The following is a 20,585-nucleotide window of genomic DNA, read 5'->3' on the forward strand; positions in this document are numbered from 1 at the left end:
ATATAAGCACGTGAAAATGTCTTTAAAAGGGAGAACTTGAAATAAAGTAGGGGGGAAATTAAAATTTTGTTTTTTGTTATGCTCACTTGTGGTCTAGCATTGGTACTATTTGGAGTGACTTATAGTTGGATCCGTAGTCTCTTTAGTAGTCAAGTTTTAATCTCATTCTTGTTAATATACTCCCCCACCCCCCACAGCCTGTAGGTTTTTGGGTACTGAATTGCTATAAAACAAATTCTGCTGGTTTATAAAACATTGGAATTGTATTAGGTATGTTTGAGTCATGCATACAGACTCCAAGCATGACATTCATTTTGGTGCCTCTGCCTAACATATTCAATCTTGATATTAAACTTGAAAAGGCACTGGGATAATTTAATTACATGCCTGAGGGCTTTTATATTAGTCACATTTTGGGCTTTTGCCTTGCAGCTTTAAATTTGGAGCTGGTAGATCTTTTAAATCAATCCATTTTTCTTGGTTACATATGTGATAAAACTAGGGACCCACCTTAGAATTTTGGGAAGCTTTTTTAAAACTTCAAATATCTAGAAATATGTAGTACAATTCCATTATCCAGATCAAACTTGGATATGCTTAGTTTCTGCAGCATGGTTTCTGTTCTGCAGCATGGTTTCTGTGCTGCAGCATGTTATAGAAACAAAAGATACCATGAGAATCAAATTTAACTTTTTTTTCTTAGAAGTAAATTCTGTTTGGGGTTGAACTGTGCCTCAGAAAGATATTTTTCAGATTCTAACCCCCGGTACCTATGAAAGTGACTTTATTTGGGTATAGGGATAGGGTCTTTGCATATGTAATCAAAATTAGGATGGTCATACTGGATTTGGCTGGGCCTTAAGCCAATACCTGGTGTTCTTACAAGAAGAGGGAAATTTGACTTCTGGGTACATATCTAAAGGAAATAAGATCATTATCTCAAGATATCTTCACTCCCCATGTTCATTGTAGTGTTATTTACAGTAATCAAGACATGGAAATAACCTAAATGTCAATGGATGAGTGGATAAAGAAAAAATATATATGATAGAATATTATTCAACCATAAAAAGAGGGAAGTGCTGCAATTTGGAACAAAATGGATGGATCCTGAGGGCATTATACTAACTGAAATAAGACAAAGACAAATTCATCATGATCACATATGTGAAATCTAACAAAACCAATTCAAGAGTTAGATTGTTGGTTCCTAGAGGTGGGAGGTGGGATGGGGAATGGGTGAAGGTGGTCAAATGGTACAAGAAAGTTCATGATGACTACAGTTAATAATACTGTGTATTGGAAAGTAGCTAAGATCTTAAAAGTTCTTATCTCACATGTACACAAAGATAACTGTATGACATGGCAGATGTATTCACTAACCTCATTGTAATTATCTCTCAATACATAGGAGTCTCAAATTGTTGCATGGTACACCTTAAACAATGTTATACCTCAGTTATATCTCAAGACTGGAGAAAAGGTAATGGAAAAAAGGGGGGGCACGATTTAGAGACTGTCAGAAGACAAGGAGGCATGGATAAGGAACCTGCAAGCCCAGAAACCCAAGTATTGCTGGTTCCCTGCCATCCCTCCCCGCCCCCCACCCCCACCCCAGTGGAGAGGGGAGGAATGGAACAGTTTTCCCTTAGTCTCCAGAAGGAACCAACCTTGTTGATGCCTTGACTGTGGACTTCTGGCCTAACCTGTAAGAGAATAAACTTAAGTTGTTTGACGCAACCAAGTTTGTGGTAGTCTGTTACGGCTGCTACAGGAAACTTACATAAATGATAATGTAGAAGACTGAAATCTAGAACTATGACCCAAATTTAATTTAACAAAATCACTTTCCTTCCTAAGTTTGTATAGAAGTAAAATAAGAGAAAGTTTGATGCAATTTGAGCAGAGAAGTGCTCTGGCATTTAGCTAGAGCCTTGAGGGTTTCCTTTTGTTCATTTTTTCTCTCAGAAAAGTTCTTGAACATGCTTCCTTCAAAAAGCAGTTCATGGTTCCTCTACCCAGCTGGTCTTAAGTGAAATGCATTAACCGAGTTTGAAAGGACAGCCTTCCCCCTGCCTGTGTTTCACAGATGTTCTGAGAAGACTGCAGTTTAAAGCTAGAAGTACACATGCTGCCATACCCTGAAATGAACAGAAGGCTTCAGGGAGCATAACTGGTTCTCAGGTTAAGAATCCACTGGCAGGGGTCCAGGGGGAGGGGGAGTATTGGGAGGGGGGCGGTCAGGGTGTGTGGAACAGGGAGCCCGGGAGAGAATCCGCTGGAGTCGATCTCTAGCCGGAGAGCCTTAGCCAGAGTTTGACCTTGAGGGAACTTTACGGAAATGACTTGAAGATGTCGCTTCCAACAGGACAGTAGTGGCTGGATGCTGAGGGACACAGAGTGCCCAGCAAGGTGACCCATAACTTTTGTGGGAACAGAGAGAAGCAAGAAGGGAAGGCAGAGGTTCCGGGGCTGAGGATCCCAGCTCGACCAGTGCCACGGATGTGCCCAAGGAGCGCAAGCCTTGAGGAAGCAATAGGCAGACGGGTCTTTCCAGACCCCAGGACCGCCTACTCCACGCTGGTGGTGGATGCTCAGTGAACACCTGCCTGTCAGAGCGGGGCTGCGGGCACAGGGGCGAAGGCGGGGTTGCGGTAGGCCAGCAGCTGCGTGTGGCAGGGCGGGGTGCGTGGCGTCCGGCCCCGGCGGCAGAGACCGGTGGCCAGCAGCGCTGTACTGACTAGCAGCAGGCCGCCAGCGGAGCCCAGCCCCGCTGTGACAAGCACCGGGCTATGCCCGGTGGTGAAGGCGATGCACGCCCCGCGCCGGCTCAGCCCCGCGCCATTGGCCGCCAGGACGCACACCCGGTAGGCGGTGGCTGGTAACAGCCCGTGCAGGGCGTGCTGGCGCGCGGTGGCACATACGTCCCCCACCACCGACTGGTTCCCTGGCCAGCCCTCCGGTGCGTAGCGGATTTGGTAGGCGCGCACCACTGAGTTGGGGGCGCACCAGCGCACGAGTGCCGACGTGTCGGTGGTCTCCGCCACCGCCTGCAGCTTGGGAGGGTCTGGCAGGGTGTCTTCTCCGCTGAGGCCGGGGCACCGGCACCGCCAGCGTCGCTGAAGCTCTGCGCACGGTGTCTGGAGGTGCCTGCAGGGGTGGTAATCGCAGGGTACATCCCAGGCTGGCGCCCCTACCTCCTCCTTTCCACTCTCCTCTTCCTCTTCTTCCCTGGAGTCATCCTGCAGCAGGACAGGAATCCCGCGCTCAGAAGGAGGCGGGTGGGGAGCCTGCGGGGCGGCTCGTGTCTCCCAGGCGGGCTGGGGCAGGCGTACTGAGTCCCGGGAGGCAGTGGAGAGACCAGGGTGTCTGCTGGCCCATGGGATGGAGGCCGCTGAGATATTAGGCTCCAGGATAAGCCCGGTAGCATATTCTTGGTGCTCTGTCCAGGCCGTGCTCACAGCCTTAGGTGGGTCGCCAGAGTTGCTCGAACCTGTTGGAGAGACAGTAGTGGAGGGAGTGGCGCCATCCTTGGTAATGCTGTGCCGCAGCCCGGCGGCGGCTCCTGTCGGGGAATCCACAGGGAGGGAGGGAAACTTGGTGACGCTCTGTTGGCCTCCCGCATGTGTGGATGGTGTTGTGCTCTGCAAGGTGGAGGAACCCTGAGCAGATGGCGTGTGGGTGGAGATGACGGAGGAGGGTGGGTTGGAATCAAGGAGAGTGGTGTTTTGATCTGAATGGCACACACTTGGCAGCTGGGACAGCAAAAGAGGCGCTGAGAAGGTGCCACTGGATCCTGCAGCTGGTTTGCACACAATGTCTGCTGCCCTAGAGGAGAGGTCAGTCAGTTAGAGGGGCTGCTTCTGTGCTGGGCTTTGAGTCTTTAGGGCAGATAATCCCTCTCCCAAGCCTTGTTTAACACATCTGCCAGATACCACACGGTACACACTCAACATGGGTCACCTCAGTGACCTTCAAGGAGGCTCCCCTTGTAAGTCCCATTGGACAGAGAAGGAAATGGGAATTCAGAAAGAGGAACTAACTGCCCAAGATAGCATGGCTAGCAAATGCAGAGCCTAAACCCAGGGTGAGCATGGTGAAGGGCAGTCCAGATGCTCTAAGTGTGGTCTGTCATTTTATTCTCACCTCTCTGCTTCCTGGTGGTGAGTATTAGTAACAACACTCATACTAGCTAAAAATTTTTTTGAGTACTTTGTTACATGCTAGGGACAATTGCTAACACTTTTATGGAGAACCCAATTTAATCTCCACTACCTCATGAAATGGCTATGGTTTTTCCAGTGGTTATGTATAGATGTGAGAGTTGGACAGGGAAGAAGGCTGAGTGCCAAAGAATTGATGCCTTTGAACTGTGGTGTTGGAGAGGACTCTTGAGAGTCCCTTGGACTGCAAGGAGATCCAACCAGTCTGTTCTGAAGGAGATCAGCCCTGGGATGTCTTTGGAAGGAATGATGCTAAAGCTGAAACTCCAGTACTTTGGCCACCTCATGCGAAGAGTTGACTCATTGGAAAAGACTCTGATGCTGGGAGGGATTAGGGGCAGGAGGAGAAGGGGACGACAGAGGATGAGATGGCTGGATGGCATCACTGACTCGATGGACGTGAGTCTGAGTGAACTCCGGGAGTTGATGATGGACAGGGAGGCCTGGTGTGCTATGGGGTCGCAAAGAGTTGGACACGACTGAGCAACTGAACTGACTGACTGACTGACCTCATGAGATAGGCACTATTATACCCATTTTACAGATGAGAAGGTAGAGGCACAAAGAGATTAAGTAACAACCAAAATCAATAGTAGTAAGTGGTGTGAAGAGCTTGAACTCTCAACCTTTTCATTCACTGCAAAGAGACTGGTGCTATAGGCAAGATGAAGGGGTGAGGGGTGGCAGACTGAGCCCCACTTGATATTCAGGCTTCTGTCCCATGAGAGCTCTATAAGCCCACTGACACTGGACTGAATGCTACAGAAAGCCAGGCTCTGTGCTGGGAACTCAGTGGAACACAGTTTTGTGTCTTTTTTTTTTTTTTTTTGCCACACATGGGATATTAGTTTCCCAACAAGGGATGGAACCGGGGTCCCCTGCATTGGAAGCAGCAGAGTCTTAATGATCAGACAGCTGGGGAAGTCCCAAGAGCAGAATTTTGGAAGACAGTAGATCCTGCCTCCTCCACCCAGTGGCTGCATGAATCTAAGCAAGTACCTCCCTCTTTTTGCCCCAGTTCGCTTGTGTGTAAAATGAGCAATGATAACTCCACTTTAGGAGAAAGAGTTAGCTGTTTACATAGCCCATTTTGTTTTCCTAGTGGGCACACAGCTACACTACATTTCCCAGCCACCAATGCAGTAGGCATGACCTGCTAAGTTAATCTGACCAATGGGATGTGGATGAAAGTGATGGCCTGGCCCTTTAAAGCCTCCTGAGTGGGCTCCTCCAGCCCTTTGCTCCTCAGGCTTGCTGGGATAGAGGCAGAGCCTTCATCTCCTGGGTCCCTGACTGTGACTACAGGGGGAACAGTTGCCCCACCTAGCACTGCCAACCTGCCCAGCATTGTTACATGAGCAGGATACAAACTGAGAACTTCAGGCCCAGAGATTTGATCCTCACCCCTCAGTCATCTGCTTTTTAAACGTGTTACCTGCTTAGGACAATTCTCTTTGCATCCATGAGGAGCCAGGACAACTCACAACTGCAAGTGAGAGGGTTGCCGAAGAGGTTGATGGACAGAACCTGGGAGGAATGCAAGTTCCAAGGATGGAAGGTACTCAAGTTGCAGCTGAAATACACAAAAATTAATTAACGCAGGCTTGTACAATTAGGTCAACACTAAACCCAGAGAGCCACAATAGCATCATGGGAAAACCATTCTGTTAGGGGCTAGTTTGCTTTGAGAAAACTATTAACAGATTAACTTTGGATTTTTTTTTTTAATCTGTGGTGATACCAACATAACCTAGTCAGTATCACCTCTCATAACAAATGGAGACAATTCTCCCTGCTGGCTATATAAAAAAGAGTCTGTGATTATAAAAGTACTTATAAATGTAGATCTCTACATAAAAGTATGATATTGTTTTATAGACCAGTGAAGAAAGTGCAGAAATTTTTTAAAATTTATTTTTTAATTGAAGGATAATTGCTTTACAGTATTTTGTTGTTTTCTGTCAAACATCAACATGAGTCAGCCGTAGGTATCCATATGTTCTTAATGAGAACACTCTGTATACTACTGCAGTTGGACTATAGCTGATGGCATTCCACACCAGTCCTTTGGAAGATGCCTCACTGAAGTGTATCAGTTAGCTCTTACTAGCTTAACTTAAAACAATACATGTTTATTCTTTTTCATGATTCTATGGGTTGACTCAGTGGTTCTCATGGCCTGGGCCGGCTCACCTGGGCTGGAAAGATCTAGGATTGCCTCACCTATATGGAGTCTCCACTGGTTTGCCAGGGCTTCTCTGCCAGTGTCTTTCATCACCCAGAGGCTTGTGCACATGTTGGTGTGCCAGTCTTACCATCAAGAGAGGGTGAGCTTAACTACTTTCAAGTCTCTGTCCCTTTGGCCTAAACATGTCACAGGGCTATGCCCAGCTTTAAGAGGTGGAGAGAGACTCTACTTCATAGTGGGAACAGCTGCAAAGTCACATCTGCAAAGGGCTATGTATACAGGGATGAGGGGAGGAATTACTGGGGCCATATTTGCCAACAATATACCACACCTAGCAATGGCAGGCTCCCTCCTGGTTTTCTGCTCTTTCTGCCGAAAGCGTTTGGCCTCAACCGTCTCAACTCCTAGAGCCTCCCAGCCTCTTGTACACATTCTAGTTACAATCTGAGAATCGTGAGCAACAGGAACTGCACTGTATCCACAGGCCTCTTCTAACCGAAGACTAGCTTTTGTCCATCTACCTGGGAACCTTCTTCTATTGCTCTGGGGGAGATGCAGATGTTCTGGGCAAGGAAGGACCCACCACCCAGATCTGCTCTAACACTCCTGGCTGGTGGGCACCTGACAGTTGTCCCCTGTGGAGCACTGAACATATGTGTGTGCCATTATATTGAAACTTAAGTGGAACCCACATATATGTGTATGCATGTTGCTGCTGCTGCTGCTAAGTCGCATCAGTCGTGTCCTGCTCTGTGCGACTGCATAGACGGCAGCCTACCAGGCTCCCCCATCCCTGGGATTCTCCAGGCAAGAACACTGAAGTGGGTTGCCATTTCCTTCTCCAATGCATGAAAGTGAAAAGTGAAAGTGAAGTTGTTCAGTCATGTCCGACCAGTGACCCCATGGACTGCAGCCTACCAGGCTCCTCCATCCATGGGATTTTCCAGGCAAGAGTACCGGAGTGGGTTGCCATTGCCGCCTTCTGTGTATGCATGAGTGCATGCTAAGTCACTTCAGTTGTGTCTGACTCTTTGCAAACCTATAGACTCCCCACCAGTCTCCTCTGTCCATGGGATTCTCTAGGCAAGAACACTGGAGTGGATTGCCAGGCCCTTCTCCAGGGTATCTTCTGGACTCAGGGATTAAACTCACATCTTTTACATCCCTTGCATTGACAAGTGGGTTCTTTACTTCTAGCACCACCTGGGAAGCCCCATATATGTGTGTGTATGAATGTATGTATGTGTATATATATATACACATATATATACACACACACATATATATGCAAATGCTTGCTTTTAGCAGGTTTCACAGAGCTAGAGTGGAAATCTTAGAAGGGAGTTTACTTAACACTTAATTTTGCAAAGGAATTTTTTTTTTTTTTTTTGCCTGAAGTGGGAGAAGAAAAGATCACCATATTTTGGGGTAAGTGGCTCAGAGGTTAAAGCATCTGCCTGCAGTGCAGGAGACCTGGGTTTGATCCCTGGGTCAGGAAGATCCCCTGGAGAAGGAAATGGCAACCCACTCCAGTATTCTTGCCTGGAGAATCCCATGGATGGTGGAGCCTGGTGGGCTACAGCCCACGGGGTCGCAAAGAGTCGGACACGACTAAGCGACTTAACTAACTAACATTACTTAGGAGAAGGAAATGTTAACCTATTTCAATATTCTTTCCTGGAAAATCCCATGGACAGAGAAGCCTGGTTGAATTACAGTCCAGAGGATTGCAAAGAATTGGACACAACTGAGTGACTGAACACACACAACACTGCTTAGTATTTCAGATAATAACATTATCTCATTGATATCATTATGTCAGATCATGAGGTAGGTAATATTTCACTCACTTATTTTTTATTTATTTATTGTTTTTGGCCAAACCGGCAGCTTATGGGATTTTAGTTTCCTGACTCAACCTGGGCCCCTGGGAGTGAAACTGCCGAGTAACTACTAGAATTTCCAATATTTCATTCATTTTTATAGATAAGGAAAAGGAGTCTTTTCCTTCTCTGGTGGCCCTTTCTGCCACACATTGCAACTTGCACATGATAAAGACATGTTGCATTCCCATCACATGCCAAGGATGGGAGAGCCTGCTTCATGTCCTGAGGCATGTCCGTGTCTGGGTATTCTCTGCATCTGAACTGACAGAACCTTAACATGGAAGAAGTTTCTACTTATCTTCTAAATAACCCCTGTTTTCTTTTTTTGCTGAAATATTACCAAAGGCCTCTCCCTCCCACATGCAGCATTGTCAGAGGGGACGGTGAAAGACATTGGGTGTGCCAGTTTGGCAGAGAAGCCAGGAGGGTGCTACCCCCTCTCCAGAGAGTGCTGGCTGTGCCAAGGAACCAACATGTTGCCAGCATCTATCACAGATAATGTCCCAGGGGAGGCTTTGGGTGAGGTAAGGAGAGTCAAGAGCAAGGCGGGCTTGAGAAAAAGGTAAGAGGGTGCCACAGGGGAGATGACAGGGGAGATGAGCTTCAGAGGCTTGAGAACTCCCAGAAAGGAAGTGGCTCCTTCCCCAGATGGAGCACGGGGTTGGGGGCGGGGTTGGTCGTGCAGTGGAGTCCAGGGATGAGCCAGCCAAAGAGGTAAACCTCCTCCTCCAACCATGGAAGAGTTTTCATTTGTCTTAAAACTCAATCAGATTATAATTTAGACAGATCTCCTGGCTGAATACGGTGACTCGATTACAGGGGTTCTCAACCAGAGGTCCTTGGAGACAGGGTATATGAACTTGGATAGAGCTCTCTTTCACAAATCTCGAACTGAAATTCACCATTTGTTTCAGTGACGAATGAAGGCAACAAACCACAGGTGAATCACCAACAAAACACATATTTTGAAATCACTGTTCAGTAGTTTTCTGTCATTTATGATCATCAAAGGGCTTCCCTGATATCTCAGTTAGTAAAGAATCTGCCTGCAATGCAGGAGTTCCTGGTTAGATCCCTGGGTTGGGAAGATTTCCCCAGAGAAGGGAAAGGCTACCTACTCCAGTATTCTGGCTTGGAGAATTCCATGAACTGTATAGTTCATGGGGTCACAAACAGTAGGACACAACTAAGTGACTTTCACTTTAATCACTTAATGCATGAACTCCTTATTGCCAAATTCAGACTTAAATTGAAGAAAATATGGAAAAACACTAGACCATTCAGTTATGACCTAAAGCAAATCCCTTACAATTATACAGTGGAAGTGATAAACAGATTCACGGGATTAGATTTGATAGAGTGCCTGAAGAACTATGGACAGAGGTTCATGACATTGTACAGGAGGCAGTGATCGAGACCACTCCCAAGAAAAAGAAATGCGAAAAGGCAGAAAGGTTGTCTTGAGGAGGCCTTACAAATAGCTGAGAAGAGAAGTTAAAGGTAAAGGAGAAAAGAAAAGATATACTCATTTGAATGCAGAGTTCCAAAGAATAGCAAAGAGATATAAGAAAGCCTTCCTCAGTGATCAATGCAAAGAAATAGAGGAAACCAATAGAATGGGAAAGACTAGAGATCTCTTCAAGACAATTAGAGATACCAAGGGAATATTTCATGCAAAGATGGGCACAATAAAGGACAGAAATGGTATGGACCTAAAAGAAGCAGAAGATATTAAGAAGAGGTGGCAACAACACACAGAAGAACTATACAAAAAAGCTCTTCATGACCCAGATAACCACAATAGTGTGATTACTCACCTAGAGCCAGACCTCCAGGAATGTGAAGTCCAGTGGGCCTTAGAAAGCATCACTACAAACAAAGCTAGTGGAGACGATGGAACGCCAGTTGAGCTATTTAAAATCCTAAAAGATGATGCCGGTAAAGTATAGTACTCAATATGTCAGCAAATTTGGAAAACTCAGCAGTGGCCACAGCACTGGAAAAGGTCAGTTTTTATTCCAATCTCAAAGAAAGGCAAACCCAAAGAATGTTCAAACTACCTCACAATTGCCCTCATCTCACACACTAGCAAAGTAATGCTGAAAATTCTCCAAGCCAGGCTTCAACAGTACGTGAACCATGAACTTCCAGATATTCAAGCTAGATTCAGAAAAGGAAGAGGAACCAGAGATCAAATTGCCAACATCCATTGGATCACAGAAAAAGCAAGAAGGTTGCAGAAAAACATCTACTTCTGCTATATTGACTATGCCAAAGTTATTGCATGGATCACAACAAACTATGGAAAATTCTTAAAGAGATGAGAATACCAGACCACCTGACCTGCTTCTTGAGAAATCTGTATGCTGGTCAACAAGCAACAGTTAGAACTGAACATTGGAACAACAGACTGGTTCAAATAGGGAGAGGAATACGTCAAGGCTGTATATTGTCACCCTGCTTATTTAACTTACATACAGATTACATCATGCAAAATGCTGGGCTGGATGAAGCACAAGCTGGAATCAAGATTGCCAGGAGAAATATCAATAACCTCAGATATGCAGATGACACCGCCCTTATGGCAGAAAGTGAAGAAGAACTGAAGAGCCTCTTGATGAAAGTGAAAGAGGAGGATGAAAAAGTTGGCTTAAAACTCAACATTCAGAAAACTAAGATCATGGGATCTGGTCTCATCATTTCATGGCAAATAGATGGGGAAACAGTGGCAGACTTTATTTTCGGGGGCTCCAAAATCACTGCAGATGGTGAATGCAGCCATGGAATTAAAAGAAGCTTGCTCCTTGGAAGAAAAGCTATGACCAACCTAGACAGCATATTAAAAAGCAGAGACATCACTTTACCAACAAAGGTCCATCTAGTCAAAGCTATGGTTTTCCCAATAGTCACGTATGGATGTAAGAGTTGGACTATAAAGGAAGCTGAGTGCCGAAGATGTGATGATTTTGAACTGTGGTGTTGGGGGAGACTCTTGAGAGTCCCTTGGACTGCAAGGAGATCCAACCAGTCCATCCTAAAGGAAATCAGTCCCAAATAATCCAGAAGGACTGATGCTGAAGCTGAAACTCCAATACTTTGGCCACCTGATGCAAAGAACTGACTCATTGGAACAAACCTTGATGCTGGGAAAGATTGAAGGTGGGAGGAGAAGGGGACAACAGAGGATGAGATGGTTGGATAGCATCACCGACTCGATGGATATGACTTTGAGTAAGCCCCAGGAGCTGGTGATGGACAGGGAAGCCTGGCGTACTGCAGTCCATGGGGTCACAAAGAGTCGGTCACGACTGAGTGACTGAGCTGAACCTAATGATCATCAAAATTGTTGAAGTTATTGGACCTCTTGCTGGATTTTTTAAATTTAAGGAGTAGCTGCAGGACTGGAAAAGGTCAGTTTAGATTCCAATCCCAAAGAAGGGCAAAGCCAAAGAATGTGCAAATTACCTCACAATTGCACTCATATTGCATGCTAGCAAGGTTATGCTCAAAATCCTTCAAGCTAGGCTTCAACAGTACATGAACCCAGAACTTCCAGATATACAAGTAGTGTTTAGAAAAGGCAGAGGAATCAGAAAGCAAATTGCCAACATCCGTTGGATCATAGAAAAAGCAAGTGAATTCCAGGAAAAGATGTACTTCTTCTTCATTGACTATACTAAAGCCTGTGACTGTAGATCACAACAAACTGTGGAAAATTCTTAAAGATATGGAAATATCAGACCACCTTACCTGTCTCCTAAGAAATTTGTATGCAGATCAAGAAGCAATAGTTAGAATGGACTGGAACAATTAACTGGTTCAAATTGGGAAAGGAGTATGTCAAGGCTGTATATTGTCACTTTGATTATTTAATTTATATGTAGATTACATCATGAGAAATGCCAGCCTGAATGAAGCTCAAGCCAGAATCAAGATTGCCAGGAGAAATATCAATAACCTCAGATATGCAGATGACACCACCCTTATGGAAGAAAGCGTAGAGGAACTGAAGGGTCTCTTGATAAAGGTGAAAGAGGAGAGTGAAAAAGTTGGCTTAAAACTCAACATTCAAAAAATGAAGATCATAGCATCTGGTCCTATCACTTCAAACAGATGGCAAATAGATGGGGAAAGTGTGGAAACAGGGAGAGACTCTATTTTACTGGGCTCCAAAATCACTGCAGATGGTGACTCCAGCCATGAAGTTAAAAGATACTTGCTCCTTGGAAGAAAAGCTATGACAAACCTAGACAGTGTATTAAAAAATAGAGACATCACTTTGCTGACAAAGGTCAGCATAGTCACAGCTATGGTTTTCTCAGTAGTCACGTATGGATGTGAGAGTTGGACCAAAAAGAAGGTTGAGCACCCAAAAATTGATGTTTTCGAACTGTGGTGCTGCAGAAGACTCTTGAGAGCCCCTTGGACAGCAAGAAGATAAAACCAGTCAATCCTAAAGGAAAGAAATCAACCCTGAATTGCTGAAACTTGAGCTCCAATCCTTTGGCCACCTGATGCAAAGAGCCAACTCACTGGAAAAGACCCTGATGCTTGGAAAGATTGAAGGCAGGAGAAAGGGGCCACAGAGGATGAGATGGCTGGATAGCATCTCTGACTCAATGGACATAAGTTTGAGCAAACTCTGGGAAATAGTAAAGGACAGGGAAACCATGGGGTCTGTAAGAGTTGGACATGACTGAGCGACTGAACAACAACAACAACAACAACAACAACAAAATAGAGACACACACCACACATACATAGTCCTGAAACACATACTTAAAAATATTTTGATAACTATAATTGGTTTCTTTGTTGCTCACTCACTCGTATCCAACTCTTTTTGACCCCATGGACTGAAGCACACCAGGCTTCCCTGTCCTTCACCATCTCTTGGAGCTTGCTCAAACTCATGTTCATGGAGTCAGTGAAAAGTGTTAGTCAGTCAAGTCCAACTCTTTGCGACCCCATGGACTATTGCCCATCAGGCTCCTCTGTCTATGGGATTCTCCAGGCAACAATACTGGAGTGGATTGTCATTCCCTTCTCCAGGGGATCTTCCCAATCCGGGGATCAAACTCAAGTCTCCTTCACTGTAGGCAGATTGTTTATCACCTGAGCCAGGGAATCTCTCTGAATCAGTGATGCCATACAACCATCTCATCCTCTGTTGTCCCCTTCTCCTCCTGTACTCCATCTTTCCCACCAGTAGGGTCTTTTCTAATAAGTTGGCTCTTTGCATCAGGTGGCCAAAGCATTGAAGCATCAGCTTCAGCATCAGCTCTTTAAATGAATATTCAGGATTGATTTCCTCTAGGATTGACTGGTTTGATCTCCCTGCTGTCCAAGGGACTCTCAAAAGTCTTCTCCAACACCACAGTTGAAAAGCATCAATTCTTTGGCATGCAGCCTTCTTTATGGTCCAACTCTCACTTCCATACATGACTACTGGAAAAACAGTAATTTTGACTATGCAGACCTTTCCAGCAAAGTAAATGCCCCTGCTTTTTAATACACTGTCTAGGTTTGTCACAGCTTTTCTTCCAAGGAACATCTTTTAATTTCATGACTGCACTCACCATCTGCAGTGATTTTTGAGCCTCAAAAAGTAAAATCTATCACTGTTTCCACATTTTCCCCAACTATTTGCCATGAAGTGATGGGACTGGATATTAGGTATATGAGAACGTACTTCTGAGAAAGGCCCACAGGCTTCAGCTACTGCCACAGAAGTCCATGGCACAAGAGTGTTTAAGACTCCCTGCACTAACCTGTGTACTCCTGAAGGTCATGGGTTAGAAGGCTTTTGGTTAGCTGGGTAGGGAATGATGAGAACTTGACCTCAAACTACCCTGCAGGGCAGGTGGGAAGGGCTGATCACAGAGCCATTGGGAATGCAGACCAGGCTGGACCTGGTGACCAGGGAGCCAACCTTCAGAGCTGTCTGCACCTACACTGACTCTTCATCCCACTTCATTCTGGCTCCATTGAGAATGAACATCACCAACACCCCACATTTTGTCAAATCCTATGGCATTGAAAAAGTGGGTGGAAGCAGTGCTAGAGGAAGCATGTAGGATGAGTAATGACATGCAGAAAAGTTTTAAGAAGAGGCAATAGTCAAGGGCCTTAAGAAGGCCTATCCAGAAAAGCTGGAGAAGCACCAGAGCAGTATCCTAAGGATGAGAAGCGAGAGTGTCAAGAGGGAGGAAGGACTCAAGAAGGGGCTTAGGGGATAGAGAAGTGTCCACTGGACATAGCAGCTGAAATGCCACTGGTTCAATTCAACCATGAAGCTGAAGTGGGTGGTCAGACTGCAGCAAACTGAGAAATGTAGGGATAAGAGGAAGCAGCCCCCACTTCTGATCCAGGGATGCCTGCTTTTCTAGGAGTCTCGGTTGCCTTTCTCCACCTGGGGAGTTTAGACTCACCTTTGAAGATATGGAGCAATTATGTTTTTCTTCCAGCCTGCTGAAGCTGATCACTGACCCTACTTGCCTTATGACATCACTGATCCTACTTGCCTTATGACATGGTACGTGGCATGTGCCTCTGTTACTGATCCCAATATATCATGACAATTGACAGATGTCTTCTCCCTACAGAACTGTGCGCTCCCTGGAAGCAGAGGCCATGCTCTCATCATCACCATCACCATCTCATGGCCGTCAACACCATCACTGCTACTGGTGTCTTCCCTGCTATCCCCATCAGCATCATCACTGCCATCACTTCATGCTTTCTCAACTACCTCTGTGCTGAGGATGCTCATTTAGGAATCTCCAGCCCAGAGTTCCCATGAGCTCTAGGCTCATGTATCTAGGTATGTCCTAGATGCTGAAAGACCTGTGAGACCTACCAGGCACTGTTCTAGATACATATCAAAGCAGTTCCTCTCACAACAATGCAGCAGGGGAGGATCAGATCATTATTCCCATTTTACAGATGAGGAAACTGAGCCACAAAAGCATAGGTTAACTTGCCCTAACTCACATAGCTAGGAAGTGGTGAGTGGAGTCAGGATTGAGTCCAAGCAGTTTGGTTCCTCATCTGATAAACAATGCTTCATCAGTCTGAAACTCAAGAGAGGAGTCTAAGCCAGAGATGATATCTCTCCCATCCATATCATCACCACCATCATCATCATGACCATGACCATCCTGTCACCATTCATAACCACCACCACCACCACCATCATCATGAGACACCATTATCACCATCACTGTCAACATAATCTCACCATCACCACAACCACCATGATCTTCACTAATGTTGCAGAGCACACAATGCGCCAGGCACTGAGCTAAGTGCTCTGTGTGTTCTATCTCCTTTCCCCTCATGATAAGCCCCAAGGTGAGTACTCTGGAGCTAGTCAAGAAAAAAGAGAAGGCAACATTAAGAGTGATGGCAGGGCAATGGTGCTTGCCTCCCAGGGCCTAGCTGTGGGCTCCCAGGAAAGGGGGTGGATTGAGATCATCTTCAAAGGTATGCTGCCCTTCCTGCTAGAAGTCAGGATAGTAGTTGCTCTTGGGAAGGAGGGTGGATATGGTGAGACTCGGGATAACCCCTGGCCCAGAGGGAACCACCCCTGGGTCCCAGTGCAAGTAGGAGCTGCTCAAGCCCTGGAAGGGGCTGCTGATTTGCATAAACACATGGGGAAGCAGGTGGATGGAGAAATAGAGACCCTGATGCCCTCTTCCCACTGCAAATTTCTCATCCTGGACTTGAAGGAAACTTGACATGTGTGAGAGTCTGAAGTTTTAACATTACTGTGGACAGCACTGAGCTGGTTGGTTTTTAGGCCAGAAGGACTCTCTGGGATGCGCTTACCATATCCTCCAAAGCATAAGGAGGAACAAGACCCCAACGCGGACTTGAAAGAGCAATGGGCAGAAAAGGAAAGTCTAGTTTATTCTATGAAATAGTTCTGACTATTCAATTTAGTGTAATGGACAAAACCCAGTCATGTGTTTTAGAAACACTTACTTCTGGAAATGAAGGACCCGTAGGTGAGGCGTGTCTTGAAAGATATATGTATGGACAGAAGTAAGTGCTGGTGAATCTTGACAATCCAGATGCTGCAGGTCAGGGGTCATCTTGAAAATGTCCCCCTCTAGACTCCTCAGCCTTGGCATCTTCCTCAGGTAGAGGGATGTGAGCTGCGGCAGGTTTCTGATCCATCCCAACCGAACTGAAATACAGATGGGACACTGCCCACTATACTGGAAGGCATGAACCCATAAGGCTGGCACAGCATTAAGGAAACAATGAGAGTGATAGGTGAGTGGTAAAGATCATTGCTGAGCATGGGGACAGTGGGCAGCTTCAGGAATCTCAGGAGCATGGGCCACTTCAGCTGGAAGGGCCTTCAGAGAAGACCAGTCCTTCCCTTTCCTGAGGTCCCAGAGGATGATGACTGGCTAAAGGCCACACAACAAGGAAGGAACAAGGCTGAGCTTGACTCTAGGACACTGTCTCCAAGTACGCTGTTGTCCCACCCTCTTGTTAAACCCCACACAGAAGCCCCAGGCTTCAGTGTGATGGCTACCAGGAGCAGGGGATATCTTTGAGGAATGTAAGGAAGGAGGCTCAGAGGAGGAGTGGGGGCAGGAGGAGGCTGGGAAATCTCATTTCATCGCTCTCCTAGTAAATGGAGAACGTGCCCCTTCTCTGCTTCCCTTCTTGCTTTTTGTTCTCTTGGTGGTGGTGAACAGGTGATTATCAACATGTGAAGCGTTTTTAAACAATAAAACCAACCTTGTAAATCAGAGTCAGAATACCCAAGTACAGGAGAATAGATATTCCCACCTCTCTTCTGTGTCTTGTTTGAAGGATTTAACATTCACAGAAAGAATTTTAGCCAACTAAGTATTAATAGAAATCAATGAAAGCATCCTCTGAACATCAGGTGCTTCATGTTAAAATGTTTGATACCAGGTTTGCCCATTCATCAGCCCGAAAGCACTGCGTCCACTCTCCATTTTCCATTCGGCTGGGGAGCAGAACAGAGGTTAAACCTGTGGACTCTGGACCCAGAACGCCACAGTTCAGACGTGGAGGCACCGCTTAGGACCTGGGAGTCTGCAGGCCAGCCATTCTCCTTTCTGTGCCCTGGTTTCCTCACAGGCAGAGCAGAGGTGATAGCCCCCAGCTCTTGGGACTCAAGGAGTGCAGACCAGTGAGGCGCTTCGAACAGGGTGCCCTAGGCTCAGGGAATCTCTGGGGTCTCTTTGAGCCTTCCTGCAAGAAGCCGCCCGGGGGACAGCGCCCCTCGAGGAAGTTCACAGCCCTCCCTCCCGGGATCGTCCACCCCGCAGGCTTAGACACTCGGTGCCGGCACTCACCTCGGGGGAGGAATGTGCCACTGAGATCCAGCACCTGGAGGGCGGCCAGGGGCGCGCCGCCCACCCCCGCGAAGGTAGCGTCGGCGATGTCCTCGTGGTCACCGCGGCCCAGCTCGGTGTAGGACAGGTTGAGCAGGCGCAGCTCGGGAAAACAGGCGAAGGCCCCGGGCTGCAGAGCCCGCAGCGGGTTCCCGGCCAGCGCCAGCGCGCGGAGACCGGGCAGCGCGGGCCCGGTGCACGGCGGCAGGGTGGCCAGCAGGTTGTAGCTGAGGTCGAGGGAGTGCAGCCCCGCGGGCGCTCCGGGGCCCCAGCGCAGCGCAGCGATGCGGTTGTGGCGCAGTGTCAGCACCTGTAACTGTGGCAGGTGGCCCAACTCCGGAGCGCTCAAGGCGCGCAGCAGGTTGTGGCTGCCGTCGAGGCTGCGCAGCGCGCGGGGCAGGCAGCCGGGCAGGCGCTCTAGGCCACGGTTCACGAAAGTCAGGGTCGTGACCCCCGCGACTGGGAGCCACTCGCAGGGCGAGACCGTGGAGTTACCGGCCCCGCTCCCCCAGGGGCCCTGTTGAGTGAGCCGGAAAACAAGGGTGTTCTGGAGCGGCCCCGCCCGGCTGGGTCGCGGCGCTATCGTGAAAGGCAGCAGCAGCAGCAGCAGGGCCCGCCACATGGCGGGTGTCTGGAGAGAACAGCGGGACAGCTCATTAAATGCAGCGGAAACCCCGAAAGAAGGGGCAAATGTCCCCACCTCGCTGCCCCTTTCCCAGGAGAACCTAGCCCTGGATGGTCCCTGAAGGGCGGGGGTTGATCCCTGCGTCGGGGATGTGTAGTGACTTGGCCCCTGCCTGCTTCCCCCATCATTTCCTGCATGTACGGGGCACCTCCTGCCCTTCCTTCCCCAATCTTTGCCCTTCCCTCTAATTAACTCAAGGGTTACCACCCATAGGGAATCTTTTGCTGAAGGCCTCCCTCGTCTGTCTCTGAACCCAGAAAGCTCCCTTTGCTTGTCTTCATCCCATGAGCTTCTGGAGAGAAGGGAACGTGGCCTTTTTGTAAACTCTTCCCCTAGCGCGCAGACGTTGCTGCATAAACATATATTAATAACACTTTAATGGGAGGCTTCCATAGCGAGGAAGCTCCACTGGGGTAAAAACATGGGACTTGAGGGAGATTTTGTTAGTTTCAACGACATTGGTTGTCCCACTTTTTATCCTTAGAACTGCCCTAGCACAGGTGAGTCTGGTATGCCTCTGATCTTTTTTGAGGGTCACACTTCAAGTTCTGGGATCTTTTTCTTGGGAAGGCTCAGGGTTGCCTTCAGGGAAGAAAGGAGCCTCCAGACAGTTGTAGGGCTTGGGAACCTGGAGAAAAGCATTCTCTCATCCCACGTTGGTCCCAACAAAAACTCCTGAAGTCAGCCCTGCCAGCAAGAGATGGCCGAGAGCTGCTCAGTGTGGAGTTTCTGGAGTACCCAGGATCACACAGGCAGCTGGGAGATCAAATTGGGGTAGATAAGGCAGCAGTGGGCTGGTGTGGGAGTGGCAAAGCTATTTCCAACTAGGTCCTGGCCTTGAGGTCACTGCTTGACATCCCCTCATTTCTGCAGGTGTGTGTTTCTGCTCTGCTGTCTCTGTTGACTGCTAAGTCCCTAAGCAACCACCCTGGATCCAGGGAAAGGGCCTCCTCTTGCTACTTGCGGGTCAAGGTAATGAGAAAAATCCTGGAAACTGAGTCTAGGAGTCCATGTGTCCAGCAGTATGTCATACTCACTCAGAAGCTGTCCTTTTGGAGTGTGGCAGCCCTGGGTGCCCCTGTCTGCAGTCTTCAGTTTTGTCTTGTAGATTCCAGGAGCCAGTGGCTAGCAGCTCAACTTTCAATTTCAGGAGGTCTGTTTCCCAGATGCCCCTGGCCGTGGCCCCACCCACCAGGGAGCCTCGGATACCCCAGCTCCCACACCCCCTCTTCCCTACTGAGACACTGTGGTCTTCAGCCAACACCCTCACTGCCTGCCTCCTCCTCCTACTCTGGACCTAGGCCGGCCCCTGCCCCTTTCCAGGCATGGCACCTCCTTTCAGCCCTCCCCCATCTTCACCTGGCCCCATGCCAGCCAGTTAGCCACCAAGCCAACCACCTTTCTGGGGCCTGAGATGCAGGGAGTCAGCTCTTCTGAGCCAACGTGAGTGCTGAGGGCTGACAGCTGCAGAGGGGCAGAGGCAGCCCCGTCACCTCCCAGGAATGTAATCCTCCTGCCAGGTGGTTCCTATTTCCTGAAGGCTGCATGGTGAGCTGGTATGAGGAGGAAGCCCCCTTCCCAGAAGAGGAAGGCACCCCAGTCCACAGGAAAGAAAAAGTGGCAGGAGGGGCATCCTCAGAGGAGTGTGAGAGCAGGGGCAGGCATGGGGCAAATCGAGAAGGACTGGTTTTGTTTCCTTTCTAAAAAAAATAATTTTACTTATTTATTTTTGGATGTGCTGGGGCTTTGTTGTTGGGCTTTTCTCTAGTTGTGGAAAGTGGGGGCTACTGTTAGTCGAGGTACGTGGGCTTCTCACTGCGGTGGCTTCTCTTGTTACTGAGCACAGGCTCTGGGGCACGCAGGCTTCCGTAGTTGTGACTCCCGAGCTCTACAGCACAGGCTCAATAGTTGTGGCTCAGGGGCTTAGTTGCTGCTCAGCATGTGGGATCAAACCCGTGTCTCCTGCATTGGCAGGCAGATTCTTTACCACTGAGCCACCAGGGAAGCCCCATGGCTTGGGTTCTCCGGGACCCACTTTGGTGAAAGTATGAATGTTTGTCTCTCATAAGGGGTGGGAATCAATAAAGAGGGCAGAAGTGCAGAAAGATCATTCCCACCCCATGGCTGGGGTGATCAGTCCTGGTTACCACAAGCCCAGGTCTTCCCGAAGCTGTGGGGATGTTAAGTGTGCGTTCCTTTGAGCATATTTGTTTAGAGCAG

At 47.8% G+C, this 20,585-nt stretch overlaps 1 protein-coding gene across 1 annotated transcript; it reads right to left on the reverse strand.

The window, feature by feature from the left end:
- Positions 1-2,612: 2,612 nt before the first annotated feature.
- LRRN4 (leucine rich repeat neuronal 4) lies at positions 2,613-19,488 on the reverse strand. The gene is made up of 5 exons (XM_068986768.1): positions 19,403-19,488; positions 17,642-18,311; positions 16,284-16,488; positions 5,659-5,796; positions 2,613-3,828 (listed from the first exon to the last, which is right to left on the reverse strand). The coding sequence occupies exons 2-5, from the start codon at positions 18,300-18,302 to the stop codon at positions 2,613-2,615; spliced, it is 2,220 nt and encodes a 739-aa protein (XP_068842869.1). The 5' UTR covers positions 18,303-18,311; positions 19,403-19,488.
- Between the last annotated feature and the right edge of the window lie 1,097 nt (positions 19,489-20,585).

This window comes from Capricornis sumatraensis, chromosome 15 (assembly GCF_032405125.1).
Source record: "Capricornis sumatraensis isolate serow.1 chromosome 15, serow.2, whole genome shotgun sequence".
Lineage (NCBI taxonomy): Eukaryota > Metazoa > Chordata > Mammalia > Artiodactyla > Bovidae > Capricornis > Capricornis sumatraensis.

What these genes read in the sequence shown, in the direction of transcription:
- LRRN4 (XM_068986768.1), bottom strand. Translation starts at nt 18,302, where the DNA reads ATGTGGCGGGCCCTGCTGCTGCTGCTGCTGCCTTTCACGATAGCGCCG. An exon ending in TGGCACATTCCTCCCCCGAG is followed by an intron (nt 16,489 to 17,641) that starts GTGAGTGCCGGC and finishes TCTGTATTTCAG; the next exon opens with TTCGGTTGGGATGGATCAGA. An exon ending in AAGAGAATTGTCCTAAGCAG is followed by an intron (nt 3,829 to 5,658) that starts GTAACACGTTTA and finishes CCTCTCCTCTAG; the next exon opens with GGCAGCAGACATTGTGTGCA.